The sequence below is a fragment of the Brassica napus genome, chromosome C7 (assembly GCF_020379485.1).
Source record: "Brassica napus cultivar Da-Ae chromosome C7, Da-Ae, whole genome shotgun sequence".
Classification (NCBI taxonomy): domain Eukaryota; kingdom Viridiplantae; phylum Streptophyta; class Magnoliopsida; order Brassicales; family Brassicaceae; genus Brassica; species Brassica napus.
Genome location: NC_063450.1, coordinates 41,007,222 through 41,027,613, shown reverse-complemented (window position 1 = coordinate 41,027,613; position 20,392 = coordinate 41,007,222). Strand labels below are relative to the sequence as shown.

The 20,392-nt window shown below is 35.9% G+C and overlaps 3 protein-coding genes and 1 non-coding gene across 5 annotated transcripts; 1 reads left to right on the top strand and 3 right to left on the bottom strand.

Annotated features, from left to right (window-relative positions):
* Positions 1–537: 537 nt before the first annotated feature.
* Positions 538–4,008, bottom strand: LOC106409977 (WAT1-related protein At3g30340). 2 transcript variants are annotated; one of them, XM_013850502.3, is made up of 6 exons: positions 3,658–4,003; positions 3,087–3,149; positions 2,893–3,009; positions 2,397–2,796; positions 1,673–1,824; positions 540–1,102 (listed from the first exon to the last, which is right to left on the bottom strand). In XM_013850502.3, exons 1-6 carry the CDS (start codon positions 3,843–3,845, stop codon positions 931–933), a joined length of 1,092 nt encoding a protein of 363 aa, XP_013705956.1. In that variant the 5' UTR covers positions 3,846–4,003; the 3' UTR covers positions 540–930. The 2 variants fall into 2 exon arrangements, with proteins under 2 accessions (XP_022563104.1, XP_013705956.1); XM_022707383.2 differs by lacking the exon at positions 3,087–3,149 and having other exon boundaries at positions 538–1,102; positions 3,658–4,008.
* On the bottom strand, positions 546–618 carry TRNAK-CUU. The gene has a single exon. It is a non-coding gene; the product is annotated as a tRNA-Lys (tRNA).
* Positions 4,009–9,051: 5,043 nt separating the features above from the next.
* Positions 9,052–12,714, top strand: BNAC07G49130D (O-fucosyltransferase 27). The gene is made up of 9 exons (XM_013850974.3): positions 9,052–9,591; positions 9,964–10,048; positions 10,233–10,303; positions 10,381–10,469; positions 10,554–10,797; positions 10,880–11,083; positions 11,177–11,305; positions 11,388–11,938; positions 12,017–12,714. Exons 1-9 carry the CDS (start codon positions 9,391–9,393, stop codon positions 12,483–12,485), a joined length of 2,043 nt encoding a protein of 680 aa, XP_013706428.2. The 5' UTR covers positions 9,052–9,390; the 3' UTR covers positions 12,486–12,714.
* Positions 12,715–12,874: 160 nt separating this feature from the next.
* On the bottom strand, positions 12,875–17,706 carry LOC106410472 (AUGMIN subunit 5). The gene is made up of 10 exons (XM_013850973.3): positions 16,964–17,706; positions 16,349–16,891; positions 15,777–15,918; positions 15,400–15,573; positions 15,011–15,220; positions 14,738–14,923; positions 14,290–14,449; positions 13,823–14,018; positions 13,586–13,718; positions 12,875–13,367 (listed from the first exon to the last, which is right to left on the bottom strand). Exons 1-10 carry the CDS (start codon positions 17,431–17,433, stop codon positions 13,251–13,253), a joined length of 2,331 nt encoding a protein of 776 aa, XP_013706427.2. The 5' UTR covers positions 17,434–17,706; the 3' UTR covers positions 12,875–13,250.
* Positions 17,707–20,392: the final 2,686 nt, after the last annotated feature.

The following is a 20,392-nucleotide window of genomic DNA, read 5'->3' as shown; positions in this document are numbered from 1 at the left end:
GGATCAAAACATTTGATGATGGAGAGAAAAGTAGGGTTTCATAAAAGAAGCAAGAGTTCTTCATTTAAATGGAAACCCAATAAGAAGAAAGCTTCTGGTCGATTTGTAGCTTTCTATGATGACTATCGTGGACCGGCAAGTCATCCTCCTAGACATAACCTGTAATATTTGTAGCATATGTATATTTTCTTTAGTTAGTCTTACGCTTATAAGCTTCGGTAATCATTTTAAGTTTTGTACAAAGAACACTTTTTTCTCAATCTTTATAAAAGCGAACTTTATTGTTATTCTAAAGTTTTGTACAAAGAACACTTCGGTAAAAAGTAGTGTGCATGTCTTCATTCGAGATATCTTTGCCGTTACTGCAGAAGAGCACAAGTCACAAGAGGACCAGTTTATTGGCAGATATTGACACCACTAAGGTTTGTCTTGTAAACCTTCTTTAAGACTATCATAGTATCACAGATTTCGTCTCTTCAGATACATATTTCCTTTCCTGATATACCAAAAACGGCAAAATCAATACAAAATAATTAAAAAGAAAACGCCCACCGTGGGGCTCGAACCCACGACCACAAGGTTAAGAGCCTTGCGCTCTACCAACTGAGCTAGACGGGCATTTGACGATTTCTCTTAGTACATCTATGATTTAACTTTTAATTAAACTATAATATAACCTTTTCATTGGCAAAAAGAACTGATCTAACTTTTCTTTTCAGTAACTCGAAATCTGAAATCTGAACTTTGTACTTTTATTTCTGTATAACTGTTAGTGCTACATTTTTGTATTAACTATGATACATTTTTTACATACTAAGGTTTTTCTTGTATAAACCTTCTATTATACAGTTAGTGTTACATTTTTTTAATATGATTTTCTATTATACTCAAGTCTTACAATTCATTGACAATAAATGTATTTTAAAGTAATTATTTTCCAGATACTGGATGGGCAGTACTATTAGGTTCATTTGGAGCAGTCCCACAACCTTCAAGATCGAGATTTAATGGTGCTTGTTTGGTCACTGGGGCAGGATTTTCCTTGCTTTTGCCCCATAAAAGTATATAAAGTCCCACGATGATGACCATTGACCCTATCACACTTTTTGTCATACCACATATACATTTTACTTGTCAGAAATTACTAGTAACAAAACGAAAAAGAACCATTTAATATCTACCGTTAGCAAAAACAGCCAATCAAATTAATTATATCTCCTGAGTAAATGATTTTAGATTCATATTAAATCCCAACCTACATATCGGTCAAAGGTATTTATATATGACACATATTATGTTATTCAACATGATAAGTTTTGATTGATATTCCTCAAAGTTGATTAATTTTAAAATTTTGTTATTCGGTAATCAGTATGATGCAATATGCATCAATTTGGTTTAATTCCAATCGTTCAAAAGATACGCCACGCAGATGAAAGGGTCTTTACAACTTTTGTAAAGGCATATTCTATGTACTAGTCAATATGAATACTTTAATATGTAGTGTACAACATTGTAAATATGATGCGTTTGACCAAATTCAGTTTTAAAATCGTTTGTTTGTACGTACGTTGAAACTAATAGATATATAAAGCATATTAACATTTTTTGGTCAACTAAAGCCTATTAACATAAAGATTTAAAAATAAGTAGAAAGAAAATAGTAGGTTACCTTCCGCAGTAAATTTGCTCATGAAGAAAAAAGAAGCTGAAAATGGCAGCAAAGACTTGAATCAAAGGGATGAAGCTAGACGTGAAAACCGGACCTCTTTGCTGGAGACACCACGATATTCCCACGTAGCACAATCCCGATCCCACAATACCCTAGCCAAGCATAGAGCATCGATCATAGTTACACGCATAAAGTCAATGTAGAACGGTTTCATGGAATCACAAATTTAAGTGTTTTAATAATAGCTTTGCTGTCAGTGTAAATTGTAAAACCAAACATCAAATGAAAACGAATTTTTTTTTTCTTTTCTGTTTTGTTGCAACTTGTAGACCGTTGAACTATTTGTATATGCATTGTAACAATAAGATCATCTTCAATCCTACTACATTTTTACATTTTTCATTTTAAGATAAAATTTAGAGTAAACTCTTCTCCGATTATGTAATTCATTTTATTGCATAATATAATAAAAATGGATTTACTTTATAAATATATAAATCGAACAATACATTTATTTTTAATCATTACTTCATTTTTGCTCTACAATAGAACATGACTGGATTAAAGTTCAACTCTATTATAAAGTTATTTCATTTAAATAAAAAATAGAATAATATGGGAGATACTCTAAGTTCCGTCTATTTCATAAGAAGCTTAAAATGCACATAATGTGTAGATATAATATATTTGGTAGGAAAAGTAAATAGTAAATTTGATTACTTACCGAATAAAGTAAAGCTAAAACTTGAAATTTCTCTTTAACGACCCACATGGATATGCTCCTCTCCGAGATCAAACTCAACAAAGCAGATTGGATCACACCAAAAAAAGAGAGGATAGTGGTGCTCGTGTATTGGCACGGATATATCCGGCATATTTTAGCTTGAATGATAAACCATGATGACCATACTAAGATTGATATGATCAGCATGAACGAACCCATTGCCCACTTTTGTGTTACCGCAGTAGGTGAACTATTTGATGTTTGTGTTTGCATTTGAGCGTTTTGTTGAGTTAGTGCGGTTCCTTTATAAAGCGTAAGCACCAAAGCTCCACATATGCATATCATTGTGCCTAACACTTTGGCTCGTCCTATGTTGCTCTTGATGTTCAACGTCTCTTGCCTAATCATTTATTGTTTAATATATTTTATAATTGTGGTAGTTAGAGGAAAGAAGGAGCCAAATATTGTAGAAATGTGTTTTGATCATTTTCATTACCTAAAGACGAGAGCCAAAGCAAAAGTGACCGATGGAACCATATTGCTAAACGCTAAGGCGAAAGTGGAAGAAGTATTTTGTAGCCCTATAAGAAAGAAGTATTGCACCAAGCTCGTCCTGCACATTGTAAGATAGTAAATTAAGACGAATTCTTAATATCCCTAATTATTGAAACTATATCAAAAGAAACTTACCCTAGAAGAGCGCTAAAGAAAAGTGAACACAAGATCCTACCCGTGAGTTTTGGCCTGTTATGTCTACAAAATGAAAAACCAAATTAATTTTCTTTCCTATGGGAATACAAATATTTCTTTTTCCTCTAAAAGAGTTGTAATTAAATTTTCTTGACTTTAAGCAAAAGAGACTGAAACCCGGTAAACAAGACGTTGACAAAAAAATGGTAAACAAGAGACTCGAATAAACAAGACAGCCACTTATAATTTAAATAGTATATTCTATCCGAAAAAGCTTCAAAAATCTTAACTAATCAACAAACCAAGAAAAGACTGGATAAACTGAACTCTTACGAAGAAGACATGTGACTCTAGTAAGCTCTGAAATTTTGGGAGATAGATAATTTTTAACAAAATTTTGGATAAAAATATGTTTTACAAGTTTAAAGACTTGTATTTACATCTAAAATTTTGGGATGACATGTCAATATTTTACTTGCTTATGTTCAGGACCTGCCGTGGACTCTACGGAAGCCATAACAAGGTCCGTGTTCGAAAGATGCGACTAGGTAATATACATAAAGACATATACCTTTCCAAGAAAATCGCAAACGGTGTTAAGAACAGAGTTCCTGCGGCAAGTCGGTATGTGGTGGCGACCATACGGTTAATACCTTGATTAAGCATCTTCTTGAACATAACGTTCACGACGCTTAGCATAATGTTGATAAACGACATCAGAAACACAGCTTTCCATAGTTTCGCATCAAACTTCACCATAATTAATTATATATGTATCGGTATATGTGTGCGTCTATATATAGATATATGTAGATACTTGTCTTTATGTAGTTTTTAGAAGTTGCAATGAAATAAAGGTTTGATGAGGCTGTGACTATATATCGTGACTCGTGACTAAAATATCATGACTCAAGTAATGCGCAGAATCGTATTCGCATTTATCTTTTAAGTTTTAGCTAATCTCATTGTGCTTTGAACTTTTCTTTTTATCATTGTTCTTTCGACTATTCATGACCAGAAGGAGAGAGAGATGATTATTTAGGGTTTCCCGCTATCATCCGTAAACGTAGTTTTATGGTTGGTAGCGGTTGTTGGCGTTTTGCAACAATCACTCAAATTGTTTCAAACCGATTCAAACCGCTCTAAACTTGATAAATTTAAAAGCTGGTTCCAGCTGGCGTTTGCGGTTGCGGGATGATAATTTTTTTCTTTTTTTTAAACAATATAAATACAAAAATAAAAATATTCAATAAAAAAATTAAATTGAAATTATAAAAATACAAAATATATCTATTATATTTTAATTAATATTATAAAATTTAACTATACAAATATTTTCTATAATTTTAAAATTAAAACTATAACTTTCTAAATATAATTTTTATATTTATTATAATATTATGATTTTTGATATTTTTATAATTATATAAAATGTAAATATTGTTAATTTATTATTTAACCACTGCTGAATTTGGTAGTTAACCAGTAATAAGTATCCCGCAAACGCATCAATTTCTAACCGCAGAACCAGTCGCACAAATCTCTTAAAATCGTTAGAAACCGTAACCACTCGCATCCGCAAATTCACGCAATCGCAACCGGTGGGTTTGAACCAGTTAGTCGAGCCCTTAACGGAAACGCCCGTAGGTTCCATCATCGCGACGTGACCCCATGCACCAGATTATATGTTAAATTCACTATACGTATAGAAACAACTTGGTTAAGAGCATAAAGGTTATAATAATGGTTTTGCTAGGTAACCACCATCTACGGTATTCACTATACGCCCAAATTATATGTTAAATTCACTATACGTATATAATTATTTTTGTTATCAATCAGCAAAACCGTAAGACAAAGCTGGGGGAGAGAAAATCCGTACAAAAAAGTTTACTAAAAGGGTATGAAAAATATTTTCTACTCTCTATTTGTGTATCACTATCTCTTATATATTTTCTTATCTCTTTTAATATTCTGCACTTTTTATTGCTTGAATCAGTTTAAATCGAGAAAATATTGGTTTTAAAGAACATATATTTATAAATACCAATTAAATTACTGAAATTAATACCTTAATTAAAAATGTATCTTCAAATAGCATAAAAGTAAATGTTTACAAAAAAATAGTAAACAAGATAAAAAATGTAAAATAACATGCAACAAAATTAAAAATAACTAATATACCCTTATTTATAACTGAATGATTAATTTAGATATATTAAAATTCATAACTATTTTAAAAATATAAATAATAAATTATATCATAATAGTGCATATTTTATATTTTGGTATAAGGTTAGGTAATAAATTTTAGGGTTTACTATTTAGGTATTTAATCAGACAATAAAGTGAACCTATATGACTAACACGCACGTTTGAATTTGATTGATTTTAGCTTTACTTTCTGCGGAGGACATAGCTTAATGAGTGAATGCCGTAGTTTGTAATAAGTATGCTACTTTGCATTTATTATTTTATTTATATTAATAACATCCTTCAGACTTAAATTCGATTAGTAAGTAACATAACAACAACGCAGTACAATACAATGTTACAAAATCTTTTTTTTTGTGAAAGGGTTTGTATGTTACAAAATCTATATATGTCTTATTATTCTCATTTAAAGTTTGGAAATGTTTCATGTAAATCTGCACACATCAGTATCAAAAATAATAAAACTACAAATATGAGAACAATTAATTTAAATTACCCTAATTGATAATTGTTTTATGAAATTTTTTAACTTTAAGAGTTTAACTCAAATCAACATAATTTCTTATCACAGTTATCCACATTTTAAGGTGGGCTGATGTTGGCCTGTTTGGCTTATAAGAAAAAAAGAACCATAGTTGTTCCAAGATTCTCAATAAAAGTGGAGATTTGATCAGAAAATAAGAAACATATATATGAGAAAATTATATATATGGTAGATAATATAAATAAATATTTGACAAGAGTTTTCAAAATGTTAATGGAGATACGAACAATGAGTCAAATCCTGTCTCAAAATGTGATGCTTTGCTAAGTATCTTTCATTAGTTTATTTCAATTCGGCTCCTTTACATTAATGGACACCTAAAATTTGTAATATCCGAACTATTTTATTACAACAAAAATATTTGGATCATTTAGCGTGGTAAACGTGACATATTGATAGCGACCCCTTCGCTTAAAACATATATTCAACGAAAACGATACCAATTTCATCTTAGTTTTACTTTAACCATTTATATTTTAATAAAATTACTTTGTCATTTTATTAGGCAACTTTCAATAACTTATCTATAAAACCCGACATGAATTAACACCAACAATTTATTTATTTTTTAAATGTAGCTTTGAAAATAAGACGCTTATGAGAATTTCGACGGTTGGATTTAAACGATTAGAAAATAATTACAAATGATAGAAGATAATAACAAAGGAGACTAATTAAGTTAACTATTTATATTTGATATTAAAAAGTTAAATAGTAAAAACTGGTGATAAATAAAATAACATAGTAAATTAAAAATAATATATCTAAACTTACAAAAGCTTAAAAATAACAAAATTGTAAACTATATATTTCCTTTTGAAATAATAGAAAATTAAATTTAAAATACGATAAATAATTTTCTTCTTTCCAAGCGTACACAACTAAAAGTAAATTGATAAAGAACTGTAAAATATCATAAGACCATAAACTAAACTATTAGAACATTTATATTTTTTTAAAAAAAATTAATTCATTATATTTTTGAAACAGAAAGTATTTGTTATTTAAACTATAAATAAACACCTTATTTTTACAATCTAGTTATATGTTTTAGAAGGCGGTGTTTCACAGATAGTTCTTGAAAGGAGAATGATACTTTTTCCGGACAAGATTGGTTTAGTACTGTAAAAGGATTTGATGGGATGATGGAGGCAAAAAATGTTAGAAGTAGTCTTTCTCCTCTACATGCAGAGATGAAAGCGCTACTCTGGACAATGAAATGTATGAGAAACTTACGGCTGTTTCAGGTTACGTTTGCAATGGATTATTCTCAATTGGTGAAGATGGTTTCAGAACCAGAAGAATGACCAGCTTTTGCAAGTTATTTGGAAGATTTAAAAATTCTGAAATAAAGTTTCTTCCGACCAGAGATCATCTATGTACCACGAACGAAAAATACAAAGGCGGATAGCTTTGCACGTAGTGTAAAGAAATAACTGTCTTTCGTCGTTCACATGGATGCAGATTTTTCGATGTGATTCACAGAATGAGTACGAGTCTATAAGCCGATGAAAAAAAAAATATGTTTTAGCAGTCTATTTAAACCGTTCCCAATCTACGAGTCAAACCTAAAACGAAGTCTTTAACTGTTCACATTTAATTATTTTATCACATTTTTCAAACATGTGGATGCATAGTTGTTCTGCTTTTATGATTAAGAACTAACAAGAGATAAAGTATATGAACTTTTTGGCTCTCAGGATGGTTTTGTGGCCACTAAAAATATCCATTTCTCACATGTGTCCAAATTCTTTTCAAATTTTTCTCATTTTAGAACGTGATATATTTTATAATCGCTAACCATCATTTCATAAATCGTGTTCTGTCCAAATGCATATCTATGAAAAAGTTTATGAAAGAGAAGAAAACTGTTGTTGCGGCCTATTTGCGGCAGTAAAATCGAATAAACCAGTTAGATCTGTTTACTCCACCTCTAAAAGAGGCCTTGGCAGTCAAGTTGAAATGGAATTGGATAATATTTTAACAGGGATGTCGTGGCAAAATCTTAAATTAATAGGGGTCTGGTATTGCGTATAGTAAAGTAAGGGCATGTTTATTCGATGTTCTTATAGTGAGATTTTTATCGTAATATAAAAACCGTTTCTTAACTTTTAACTAAAAAAAACTAAGAACATACTCTTAAATAAGAGTTTTAAGAGACGGTTCTTAGTTTTTCTTAGTTAAAGTTAAAAGACGGTTCTTATATTACGGTAAAAACTTCATCCTAATAACTTTCCGATAAACATGGCCTAACAATATAAAATCATAAATTTCACGCAAATTAAAAAAGAACAAATTTAGCATGTTATTTTATTTGTTATATTTCAAAAGAATTGTATTCATTTGGTATCATACGCAAAGCTCCAACTATATATTTATCAAATCACTAAATTCACAACAAACATAAAGCCCCCAAATTGCAATGTAAATTGTCACAGACGAGAAAACCCACTAATCATAAATTGATTTATCAAATCCGTACCCAGCACGTTTTGTTCTTCCATCACCTCATTTTCCAGACCAAAATGTTAATAACACAATAGACGACAAACACCATCCATAGTTTCTGCGTTTTACAATTAATAATAGGGGTTAATAATATCGTTTCTCGTTTTAACCCAATGTTAACCGAGTCCACAAACAGATAGATGTTTGATGTTTATTGTGTCTGATAAGGTATAACATTTTTAAATTAATACTCTATAAATTAATATACACTAAAAATTTCTATAAAATAATATAATTTTATAGTTCCAAATTGAGTTTTCGATTCAACTAGTATATCGATAAATTAATAATCTCTATAAATTAATAAAAAATTATAGTTTTGGTGTAGTTCCAACATTATTAATTTATTAAAGTTTCACCGTCTATAACTCCAAATTAAACCTTGTCGAAAACATTTCCACCCATTTTTTGGATGGATTTTTGATGTTATTCTCAAATGCTAATTTCTTATTCTTGACAAGTTGAGTCATCCCACTAGCTAGTGTAATGCTTTTCAAGAATTTTAATAATATTATTGCAGATGACAAAAAAAAATCTTGCACAAGTACGAGATTTATTTTGTGTTTCTTGAAAATTATTATTATTTTTATTTTTATTTTTATCAGTGTATTACAGCTTGTAAATTTCTTTTTAGCTTGTAAATTTTTAACGATCTCATTTTTATCATACCAAATGAAAATCAAACCGAACAAGAATACTGAAAAATTTGAGAACTGATTTCGCGTTTCCGACCGGGGGAAACGAGAAGAAAACACAGAACCGGACCAGACTTCTCGGTTTAAGATTAAAATTAACAAGCGAGATGCACGCGTGATACAAGCGCGTCGGGGAAAACATAAAGAAAATAAATAAAAAGGTAAATTCAATGTAAGAAGACTTTTCAGAGAGACCAAACAACCCATTGTCCGATCAACACCGATCTACTTCACCAGACATGTTCTCACACGTGTCTTTTTCAACTCCGATCTTCGACTTTTTACTTCGACTCTAGTCTCTGCTATGCTCTTCACCATTAACTAAGACTTAGGTTTAATCGAGATGAAGGGAGAAGGTAAAGTGTTCTTCCTCAAGTCTCGCATGAAATGGATTGGTCTCCTCGGTCTCGTCTTGTCTGCTTTCTCTCTCCTCGTCCACTTTCTTCTCGCCGGATTCACCGACGACTCCATCTCCGATTACTCCATCCCCGTCACTCTCTTCTCCTGGAGACCCGTCTTCGATAATCCTAGATTCAACCGACATGTAACTTTTTTGATCTGTTTCTCAAGTGTTTTAAGTGGATCGCCATCGTTGATGATAAAAAAGAGATTAATATAGAATCAAAAGAGAACCAGTTTTATTTAATTGTCTCAAGTGGGCCATTCATCTTTTGTTGTGAGTATCTTCATTTTTCACAGGAACTCACATCTTCTTTCCAAAGATAATATAGAAATCGTTTTTATGTTTTGCTTTCCTTAAAAAAGTTGTAACATTTTTGTTTGTAGCAATAATAATGACTCTCTTGCCTTTCTTAGTTTTGAAAGTTTATTTTAAACATTGGATCAAGATTCGTACTTATTTATGTGTGTTTTAGCTTTTTTGATCTTGGAACTTCCTTTTTGATGTATGTTGCAGACTCCACTGTACAGAAGACTCTGGGGTCCAACAAGGCATGTGGAGTCATTACTTCCTTATGCTATTCCAAGAGGCTACCACTCAGGTTTGTTTCTTTTTTAGCTAAATTCATGTTTCTCTTACCTACATTGTTGGATCTTGAACTGAATCTTTGAGATTTTGTTCTTTTGGAGTTAAGTCTTAACTTGGAATGGTAGCTGACCTTGTTGTCTTTTGTGTTTAAGTATCTCATTGTGTTTTAATGTTGTTTGTGGATTTGGTGGTAACAGATCCTCCAGCAAGGACAAACGGTTTTGTTTTCGTTAGAATACAAGGTGGTTTCCATGAGATTAGAAACTCGGTAAGAACAAGAAGATTCTTGACATTATTATCAAGCGTGACACTTCTCATAACTTTTAACTTTGGTCATTTTTTTAGATCCCTGACGTTGTAGCTGTTTCTCGTCTTCTTAACGCTACTCTGGTTATTCCTGAGATCCAGTCAACAACCAGCAGCAAAGGGATTAGGTTCGGACTTGAATCACTATGATTGATGTTGTTGACTTAGGTTATTTGATCTAGTTTCATTGATACATTGTTGTTAACGAGCAGCTCACAGTTTAAGAGCTTTGCATATCTATACAATGAAGAGCACTTCATGGCTTCACTTGCAAATGACGTTAGAGTTGTTAAAAATCTCCCCAAGAATCTCAAATGGGCTAGGAGAAAAAAACAGATCCCTTCCTTTAAAGTCTCTTACGGGTCTTCCCCTTATTACTACTTACACCATGTTCTGCCTGTTCTCATTAAACACTCGGTCGTTGAACTAGTTGTCCCTCACGGTGGATGCTTACAAGTAAACCAAAAAAATCAAAAACTCCCACCTTCTTAACAATCATTTCTCTACAGTATTAATCTTTGAATATCTTCTGATATAGGCTATACTTCCTACTAATCTTGAAGAGTATCAGAGGCTGCGGTGTAGAGTTGCTTTCCACGCCTTACAGTTTAGGAAAGAGGTTCAAGAACTCTCCACCAAAGTGTTGCAAAGGCTGAGACCTTTGGGAAGACCTTTCATCGCCTATGATCCAGGGATGACAAGAGAAGCTTTGGCTTATCATGGCTGTGCTGAACTCTTCCAGGTACTTTTGAAGTTTCACCGTATTGTAGTTCTTGGAAAAAAAATAGTATGTTAGGAACTTAAATGTCTATTGCATTTTTGGAGCTGCTTGAAGGATGTTCATACTGAGTTGATTCAACATAAACGAGCTTGGATGATAAAACGTGGGATTGTCAAAGGGAAACTCTCTGTAGATTCAGCTGAACAACGCCTCCAGGGCTTATGTCCTTTGATGCCAGAAGAAGTAAGCAAGAGTATACATTTATTTACAGATTTTATTTCATATATGTAACAAAACCTGTAATGGACCTCTCTTTCTCTCTCAGGTTGGTATACTTCTAAGAGCTTATGGATACTCATGGGACACAATCATATACGTAGCTGGAGGAGAGGTTTTTGGAGGACAAAGAACGTTAATTCCATTACACGGCATGTTCGAAAACGTTGTTGACAGGACTTCTCTTAGTACTGGATGGGAGCTGGCTAAAATGTATGGTCGTGAGTCGAAACATAAAGATATCAGACCAAAGACACCTCCTTCGGTCGAGGAAGAAACCAAGCATGACTCGTTGAAGAGCATAAGACAAAGGCCTCAACCTCTTCCGCCTCCACCAGCTAGACCAAAGTACTACAACATAGAAGGTTGGTGGGGTTGGGTGGCCGAGAGTGACAATGAGCCCGAGAACACTGTTATTGAGTTGAGAACTAATGCTCATAAGTTGTTGTGGGAAGCGATTGATTACGTTGTGAGCGTTGAAGCTGATGTGTTTGTGCCGGGGTTTGATCGTGATGGGAAAGGACATCCGAGTTTTGCTAGTTTGGTGATGGGTCATAGGCTTTATCAGTCTGCTTCTGCTAAGACGTTTAGACCAGACAGGTGATGTAATGTAATGAATGTTATTATCATACTCATAGATTAATGTTTAGTGATCTTGACGTTTGGTCATAACTGCAGGAAACAAACTGCTATGCTTTTGGAAGAGATAAGGGATCATATGTATGAGGCGAATCACACTTGGATAGCATCTGTTAGGAAGCTTCTGAAGAGAAGTATACTTGAGGGTCTAGTGGAATCTTCTAAAAGATCAAAAACCTTTAGTTTTCTTTCGCATCCTGTACCTGAATGTTCTTGCATTAGGAGGGGAGATAGGGTTTCAAACGTCTCACTGATTGAAGCGGATCTTGGGGTGACACACCGTTGTCCGCAAGGGATGGATGGTGTTGTAAGATCAAAGGATAATAAGAATGCAGAGAGAGAAGAGGATCTTGATGAAGAGGACTTGTCTTCTTCAGGGTTTTTCTTTGGTCATAAAGAAAGTGGAGGGAGCAGTAATAGTAACAATGAGACTGTAAATTCTGAAGCTAACAACAAGGAGGAAGGGCAGCTTGAAGATCAAGAAGAGCTTGAGGGTGGCGAAAGATAAGCTGAGAGCTTAATTGGTTTTTTGATTGAATATGCAATAGCTTATTATGTAGACAACGAGCAAGTCCTACGTACCAAGTAGATCTAACTAGGAGAGCTCACTTCTTGGGTTGCAATATTTTCATCTTTTCTCAAAATTAGTTTATAGCCTGGTTTATTAGGTTTGTGTATTAGAAGAGACATCTTTTTTGGTGATCAATTTTACAACAGTTCAGTGTGTGTTTAAGTGATTTTTATGAACATAGTTCTACGGAACAATGATCTCAGAGGCAAGATGAGTGGTTTCAACTCTTTCTTTGAATGATAGGTTTTTGATTCCAAAAGGATTGTATAGACCTATGATTGAACCATCACCGTGTAATAAATAATCCAAGCGTGTGCATGAGTAACGATAGAGAACTGAACCTGTCATTAAAAACTCATTCTTGTAACAACAAGACACTCAACACTTAATACGGAATCAAACAATCTCAAGAAACTCTGTGATACAAATACAAAATCAGCAAGCGTAAAAACAATAACCAAACCCGCAAAATACAAAGCGAGGCCCTTTGCAAACCAATGCTGGGAACAGAAAGCAAGACCTATAATCACACAGTGGATCGTTTTTATGGAGAAGAGTACCGTTTTATATATACATTGTACCTTTGGTGAAATCTTTGTAAAGCCTGGGAATCAATGTTTCCCATAGACTTCTGCTAAATAGTAAATACCCTCTCGTTTTTGTCTTGCACGGAGCAACCTTCAAATAGATATTTCTTCATCCTTATCGTAAAAGGCAATAGGATGATTTCACATGGTTGTGCCACGCCGCAACGTTTTGGCCGTCAACCCTGACCCAGTCCACAACAGTTGCAGCAGGTTGTTCGTACCATTCGTCCAGCTGCATTCAAATACAACACAATGCTGTTTATTACCCCAATCCAATCATTAGTGTGCCTAAACTATGACTATTGATTCCGTAATAACCATGTCCAGATCACTTAGGAACCCATCACCTTATGTCATACATCAAGAATGACTTGATCGATGGGGGTAAGAGAAATAGTATCATAATAATAGCAGTGAGGTTAATATAGTTTAAGGAGTTGAGTTGCTTACCAAACCCCACACGTGTTTGCAGTGCTCCAAGGAAGCTTGAGCATTCAAGACCGCAGTCTTGAGCTCAGGCAACCATTTTTCTGTGATTGTGTTATCTTGTTCTGTGGCAAGATCTAAGCAATGCTTGGTTGTCCTGCACATTGTATTCTCGCATAAAGAATGGATCAAGCAGAAAAGTAATATGGCATAACTGAGATGATAAGGGTGCAGCATCCACACGATAGAAGCACGACTTACCTTTCATATTCTTGCTGGGCATGGTAAGCATGGCTTAACAGAGATCGACCACTTTCAACTAAATCTTGACGTATATCCACCAAGTTTATTGCCTTTGCTAAATCCTCCAACACACATGCCTCGGAGCCACGGAGCCTCAGGCAGAACTCAAGAGACTCTAATACTGATGCCAAACTTGCATCAGAACCCTCCAAACCTTTATATAAAGCAAGAAAAATTGGTTACAGAAATCTCTAATACTGATGTCCTACAGATGCTTCAGTTTTTTTGCACTCTTTTACATTATTGCACTACATCTCATTAAAACCACAACATGAGAACAATGCAGGTAAAGGGATAAGATAGAGCCATTCAAGTAGATAGTGAATAGTAATAGTTTTCACACCTTAAAATTTTGGCCATCAAAATCATTTTTGCGAGGGATTCCCTATTCAGTGACTGCAATTGAGGGAAAAAAAGATACTCACCCGCAGGATACTGCAGGGCAGCGGAAATGCGGCATATAGAAGGAATAGCCGATGGATCTCTCGCACCAGCTCTTGCAGTCAACAAAGCAGCATTCTTCTCTGCTGCTGCAACAGCTTCAGGTCCTGTTGACCCATTAGCTCCCATAGACTCCAGAAGGGCCTGATTAAGAAAAAGGGAAATCAATATGAACTTGATGGTAGCAGTAACATTCACGTTTGCTAAAATAAAACAGCACGGAACCTAGTTATAACCATTCCGCTGCAGCAATGAAACAAACAAAAACCACGAATTGCTAAATTTCCTCTATGCTTCATGAATAGAAAAATCGCAGTTGAAAGAATCCTTGTTTCAATTTGTAACTTCCAGTACAATCCAAATAATATATAGTTCTGTGTAATATATATCTTACAGACTATCATCAGACAGATAGGGAGAGAAAATGCAGACCTGCGGAGTAGCTGGAAGCATATAGAGGGTGTTATCAGGACTTTGGAAGAAAGCAGACACTTCTTTCTCAATGAAATCTTTAGCATTCTTCGAAATGTCTGCAACAACCTCACTAGCTGGAATTATGGTGGCCATTGCGTATTCTCTTGCAGCTAGTGGCTGCTGACTCCAGAATGCAGCAGCATCCTGAGCAAAGATCGGACATCACAACGTGTTAAGTCAATCATAATTATTATGTTTACAGTTCAAATAACAATATTAACTGGAATTTACCATGTTGGCCTTGAGAAGAGTAGTATATATGGTTTCAAGTTCGGATCTACGAGCATCAAATTCTTCAATTTTCTTCCACTTTTGTTTTAAGGAATGTTCAGCTTCTTTTCTTTCAGCGGATAATTTATTCAGTCGTTGTATTTCAGATATCAATGTATTTAAGCTAGCCCTCAACCCAGCAGCTTCTCGTTCTTTGCCCCATACGTCCAACTGCCAAGAATATATAATCAACTCTGGTGTTGCTAAACATAAAAGAGTATCAATTGCATAGGCCATTAATGACAGAGGTAAGTTGGAGAGAAACGTCTTTTAGAGAACTGGATGAAAATGTATAAATTAATTAACTCAAATCACGGAAAGTTGGAAACCAAGTGGTATCTGGCATTTACCTCCAACTGCCTAAGATTTTTAACATTCTGTGACGTGCCTCCACCAAGTGAATGAGAAGAAACTGCGTCAGCATTTCCGTGCAAACGGTTTTTAAGTTTCTGACATAAAACCCGAGCTTCTGCGGCTTTGTTTAGTGCATCTTCAGTTCCCAAAAACTGTTGCACATGTGCTTTCTGGATACAAGCATGCGTACAAGATGAGATGAATGGATTCTAAATGCAGATTATACAGTGTAACAAGTGTAAATGCAGCATCTAGCCCAAAAAAAAAATCTACAAGTGCGAACTAAGCCATTGCTAAACAGTAAGCCTCTAAACATTATATTCTGAAAATAGCCAGAAAGAAACCAAAAAAGGAATTAGATAAGGAGAGCAACCTGCCGTTCAAGGAGCTGGTTGTTTGATCCTTTCGAATTCGTATCTGTGGGTATCTTCCCATTACCATTAAACTGATAACTTAGTGGGGAGCTTATGTCAGAAGAAGAAATCTCCATTACCCGGTTGTTTTCGTACTTATACCTGTAGAATAGGTTTACATCAAATAACTCTCATCAGCTGATCAATACACTGGAACATGAATTTCAGAGGGTACATATATTTCATTCAGTAAAAGAAAAAGAGTTAAGCATAGATATTATTGTTCCGTGACAAAAAAAAAAAAAAAAAAAAAAAAAGCATAGATATTATTGATCGAACGAGTGAAAAGCAAGCTTATGAACAGCCTATATCAACCAGATAAGACATATTTGAATGAAAGTTAGCTGCCAACGACTAAGACTAAGACTAAGACTAAGTAACTATCAGTATGCATAATAAGTTGCACCATCTCCTCGGCATTTTAAAGAAATCGGTAGAAATAGCAAGCAAGGTGCCTTCAAGTGAATCATACCCAGCTAACACAGAATTGCACACTTAGAGAAGAGGCATTTTAAGGAAAGTAGAGAGGCACCTCAATGTTTCGGCATCAGCTCTGATATCAACCCTCTCTATCTCCTTGGATATTAGGGTCTTAAGGCGTAGGGTGTGAGCAGCAATAGCCTGAAGGAGTAGAGGAGGACTACTCAGGCAGTTCACTATAACACCTCTCATCTCATCAGATATTTCTCCATCATATTCAAAACTCAGCTTGGCAGTTTCCACCTCAGGATGCGAATGAATCCCGTTTCCTTCGTAAGCAGGAAAAGAGTTAGATATCCTGTCAGCCATGTGCGACGCAAGTGACTCACAAGCTCTCCTGATACTCCGTTCCCGGGCTGTTTCAACGAGAATGACATCATCCGCCGACTTGCTTCCTCTCACAGAGGAATAAACAGCTTCCCTCTCGCTGTTAGTGCTGAGCTTACTCGACAAATCACTCAAAGAATCCAAACTCGACCTCTGTGCATTCCTCGCTTGATTAACGTACACTTGCAGCCTTTTGTGATACTCTGCGAATATCCTCGCTGCTTCGTCACATTGCTGATCGTAAGCTTCCAACGTTACTTGCTTATGCCTACAAAAAAGAATAACACGTCATCAAAAGATTCAAAACCAAACATGAATACTGTCAGTGCAGATGCCAAACCTGTAATTAGCTCTCTCGTCAAGCATCCTCTTCCTTTCAGCTTCTTCTCTCGAAACCTCAAGCATTCGAGCTTTAAGATCCTTTCTTTGCCTCCTCACAACGTTTCTCAACCTCTCCACCTCTTTCGCAGCCGCCTCTCTTTCACACAATGCAGCCTCTCTACTCTCCCCAGCAAAGGCCTTCTCTTTCCTCCTCCCTTTGGCTTTACTCTCCTCCTTCACCGGATTAGCATCACTGCTACTACTCCCACTACCACCATGAACCGTAATGTTACGCCTAATGCTCTCAACAGTCTTCTCAGACTTGGCTCGGTTCATCAGAAAACTCCAAATGGGAATCATGTTCCCTCTACAAACCTTCCTAATTGCATCAACGGAAGGCACATGGGACTTGCTCCGGTAACCCATTTCCTTCTGAAGCCATTCTAATATGGCTTCTGGCGTTGGAGCTGAGCTCGATACGCTCTGCATTTGTACGGAGTTGGAGATTGTCTCTCACCCACAAACCTTTTTGATTGTAAAGGAGAAGCCTTTAGGTTTCGACGAGTGTTAGCATTTGGAAAGGGGCGCGTGCGATGTTAGGGTTTTGAAGTCGTCGGCGATTGAGCAATTACCGATTGATTTGAGAGAAATAGAGGACAAGCAGATCTGGTAACCTAGAAGAACGAGAGAGAGAGCGATTCAGTGATGATGAGGTTTCTCACTCTGTCTTCTCCAGATTTGAATTGAAACGACTCCGGGTCCGGGTCGAACCGTTTTGTAGGTGATCGATTGATATGTAGATAGGACAAAACAAAATCATTTAAACTTAACCGAACCAAACCAAAAGCTTCCATTTTTTATTTTGGGAAAATTAGAAGATCGGACAAGTTTGAATTAGAAATTTGGGCAAGCCCATGTTTTAATTAGGTTGTTGGGCAACCTAGTAGGAGAGAGAAGAAAAAGTGGACAGTTTTAACCTTTTTGCCTCACAATTTTGAACTGAAATTCGTGGGACCAGACTGTTTTTTGCCCAGAAAAACTTGCCTCAGGAATACCGACACACGCGCGCCGGATGTGCGTGTAAGAGACAAATTGAATATTATATTATTTTAATTTCAGAAGGAAACATGGTATTGGGCTTCGTTTTTGGGCTATTTGACCCCAAAACTTGAAGACCTTATATGTGATGATTTCTCGCGGAAAACAACGGCTCCAAGGTGGACGAATGGCCATTAATGACTGGTGACTTTGGAAAACATGTTTTTTACTTTAATTTATTAATTAAAAACAGGGCAACTATTAATTATTTAATACAAAAACGTACGAACCCTATCTCTTTGCCTGTCTCCTTGTTGAGGAGTAAAAAAGGCTACCGAACAAGGGAACTTGAGGCAGCGAATTTTACACACAGAGGCATGAGCTGCATCCGATATGGTGAGGGAGGAAAGGGTATGGCGGATGGTGGGTGTTCTGTATCTAGCATCGAAGGTAAATCATATATAAGCCGTACACCATTGCATTTATGACATTATAGTTATTGCTGAAATCATTTATTACAGATTTGAGGGTGTTCGGAATTCAGGTGTTTTTTTGTGCGAAACTATATTTATTGCTTCTGATTAGCACATTGAATTTTTAAATAAATTTATGTTTTATTTTTCGTAGGTGTTCACGATTCATACATCGTTGTAATCTCTGGACGGTGGATTATGTACGACACTGGTGACTGGGATTTTAAACTTGATAGCGACCGTATGGGGAGGGCTGTCTATGCGAAGTTGATAACTTCTGTTGAAGACTTGAAGCGGGCCATTATTGAGTCATACGGTCTAGTTGGAATGTCTGTTGCCGTTGAGATGTCATATTGGCTTGGTGAACACGGATCTTGTGCTGTTGGTGAAAGAGAAGCTCCTGTTCAAATTTCCAAAGATAAGGATTTCGACTTGTTTACTTCGGCACGTAAGGTGGACAAGTACATCAACGTATTTGTCACATTCAAAGAGGAAATAGATGGGAAAATCCATTTTCTGAGGCCAATGGGGAATCTTTTGAAGTCCAAAGAAGTTGCCAGCAGCAACGAAATGCAAGTTGGGAGTACGTCTGCTGATGTGCACACCCGGAATGAAGTTAATGACGGTGAGACTGATTTGACCGAAGATGAAATAATTCTGATGGGAGTTGCGGAAATTGAAGCAGTTTATGCCTCAAATGGTTTTGGGATGCGTGAAGTGGATGGAACTGCATGTGAAGTTCAGAATAAAGTGGAGACGACTGAAGATGCTGCGTTAGGGGAAGGCGAAGATGCCGACGATGAGGATTATGATTACAATTTATGGCATGATTTTGTTGGACGAAATTGCGAATGGGACGATGATAAGGATGAGGATGGAGGGGTAGGTGGTGGTGGTCGAACGAACGTAACATATGGAGGTGTACGTGGTGAGGTGGTGACTAAAACGAGGAGTGGACGAACTAATCCTTCTTCAAACAAAGGCAGTGGTTCATCTACAAACAAACAGCGTACCGCAAACCCACCATCAACTTTTGAAGATTACGTAGATGAGGGTAGAGATTACATAGGCTCATCTAGGATTTCGATGGAGAATATTGAAGAAGCAAGTAACAATTTAGGTGTCAAGTCAAGTGATCAAGTGGCCGACACTGAGAATCATTCAGATCCAAATCAAGAAGAGGACCCAAGTTTGGACAACAGCTCCCAAATGTTGGTTCTCCAGACTCCTCCAAAGCCGTTCAACATGCATACTCGGGAAGTTGACGACAGTGATGATTTCGTTGGGCAGGTCCCTCAATGTGTTTCGTCTAGACCGACACATGATACATCTGATGGAGAAGACGAGGATGACGACTTTGTCGAACCGGTACCTCAGTGTGTTTCGGGTGGTCAGACACATGAAACCCTGGTTGGAGAAGACGAGGATGACGACTTTATCGAACCGGTACCTCAGTCTCGAAGCCGTGAGGAAGACGCAAGAAGACGTCGTGAAAAGGATAAGGCTGATGACGAATCACTCATGAAATCCGTTAGAGCCGTTGAGCTATATGGATTTGAGGATGTAGAAGCTTCGTCTAACAACGAAGCAGTTAACGATTATACCGTCGATGATATTGACTTCACTCTAGCAGATGCTGATATGTACACTGGGAAGCTATTCAGTAGCAAGCAAGAATTCAAGATCAGTTTGCACATTTATGCCTTAAAGCAGGTGTTCAGGTTCAAGTTCCACAAACATGCGTTTAACTACGTCGCAGCGAAATGCATTGATAAAAACTGCAAATTTTATGTTATGGCTAAGCAATTGGGGGAATCTTCGACATATCAGGTGAGGAAGGCGCAACTGAAGCATGTCTGCACATCTGATGCTAAAGCGCAATATAAGAAACATGCGACGTCGAAAGTAATAGCTGCACTAATGAGATCGAAGTATGA

Coding starts and splice junctions, on each gene's coding strand:
- LOC106409977 (XM_013850502.3), bottom strand. CDS start 3,845: ATGGTGAAGTTTGATGCGAAACTATGGAAAGCTGTGTTTCTGATGTCG. Junction 3,010..3,086: donor TTCTTTAGCGCTCTTCTAGG/GTAAGTTTCTTT, acceptor TACAATGTGCAG/GACGAGCTTGGTGCAATACT. Junction 1,825..2,396: donor TTTTAGCTTTACTTTATTCG/GTAAGTAATCAA, acceptor ATGCTTGGCTAG/GGTATTGTGGGATCGGGATT.
- BNAC07G49130D (XM_013850974.3), top strand. CDS start 9,391: ATGAAGGGAGAAGGTAAAGTGTTCTTCCTCAAGTCTCGCATGAAATGG. Junction 9,592..9,963: donor ATCCTAGATTCAACCGACAT/GTAACTTTTTTG, acceptor TGTATGTTGCAG/ACTCCACTGTACAGAAGACT. Junction 10,470..10,553: donor ACCAGCAGCAAAGGGATTAG/GTTCGGACTTGA, acceptor GTTAACGAGCAG/CTCACAGTTTAAGAGCTTTG.
- LOC106410472 (XM_013850973.3), bottom strand. CDS start 17,433: ATGCAGAGCGTATCGAGCTCAGCTCCAACGCCAGAAGCCATATTAGAA. Junction 16,892..16,963: donor GACGAGAGAGCTAATTACAG/GTTTGGCATCTG, acceptor TCTTTTTTGTAG/GCATAAGCAAGTAACGTTGG. Junction 14,924..15,010: donor CTCTTCTCAAGGCCAACATG/GTAAATTCCAGT, acceptor ATCTTTGCTCAG/GATGCTGCTGCATTCTGGAG.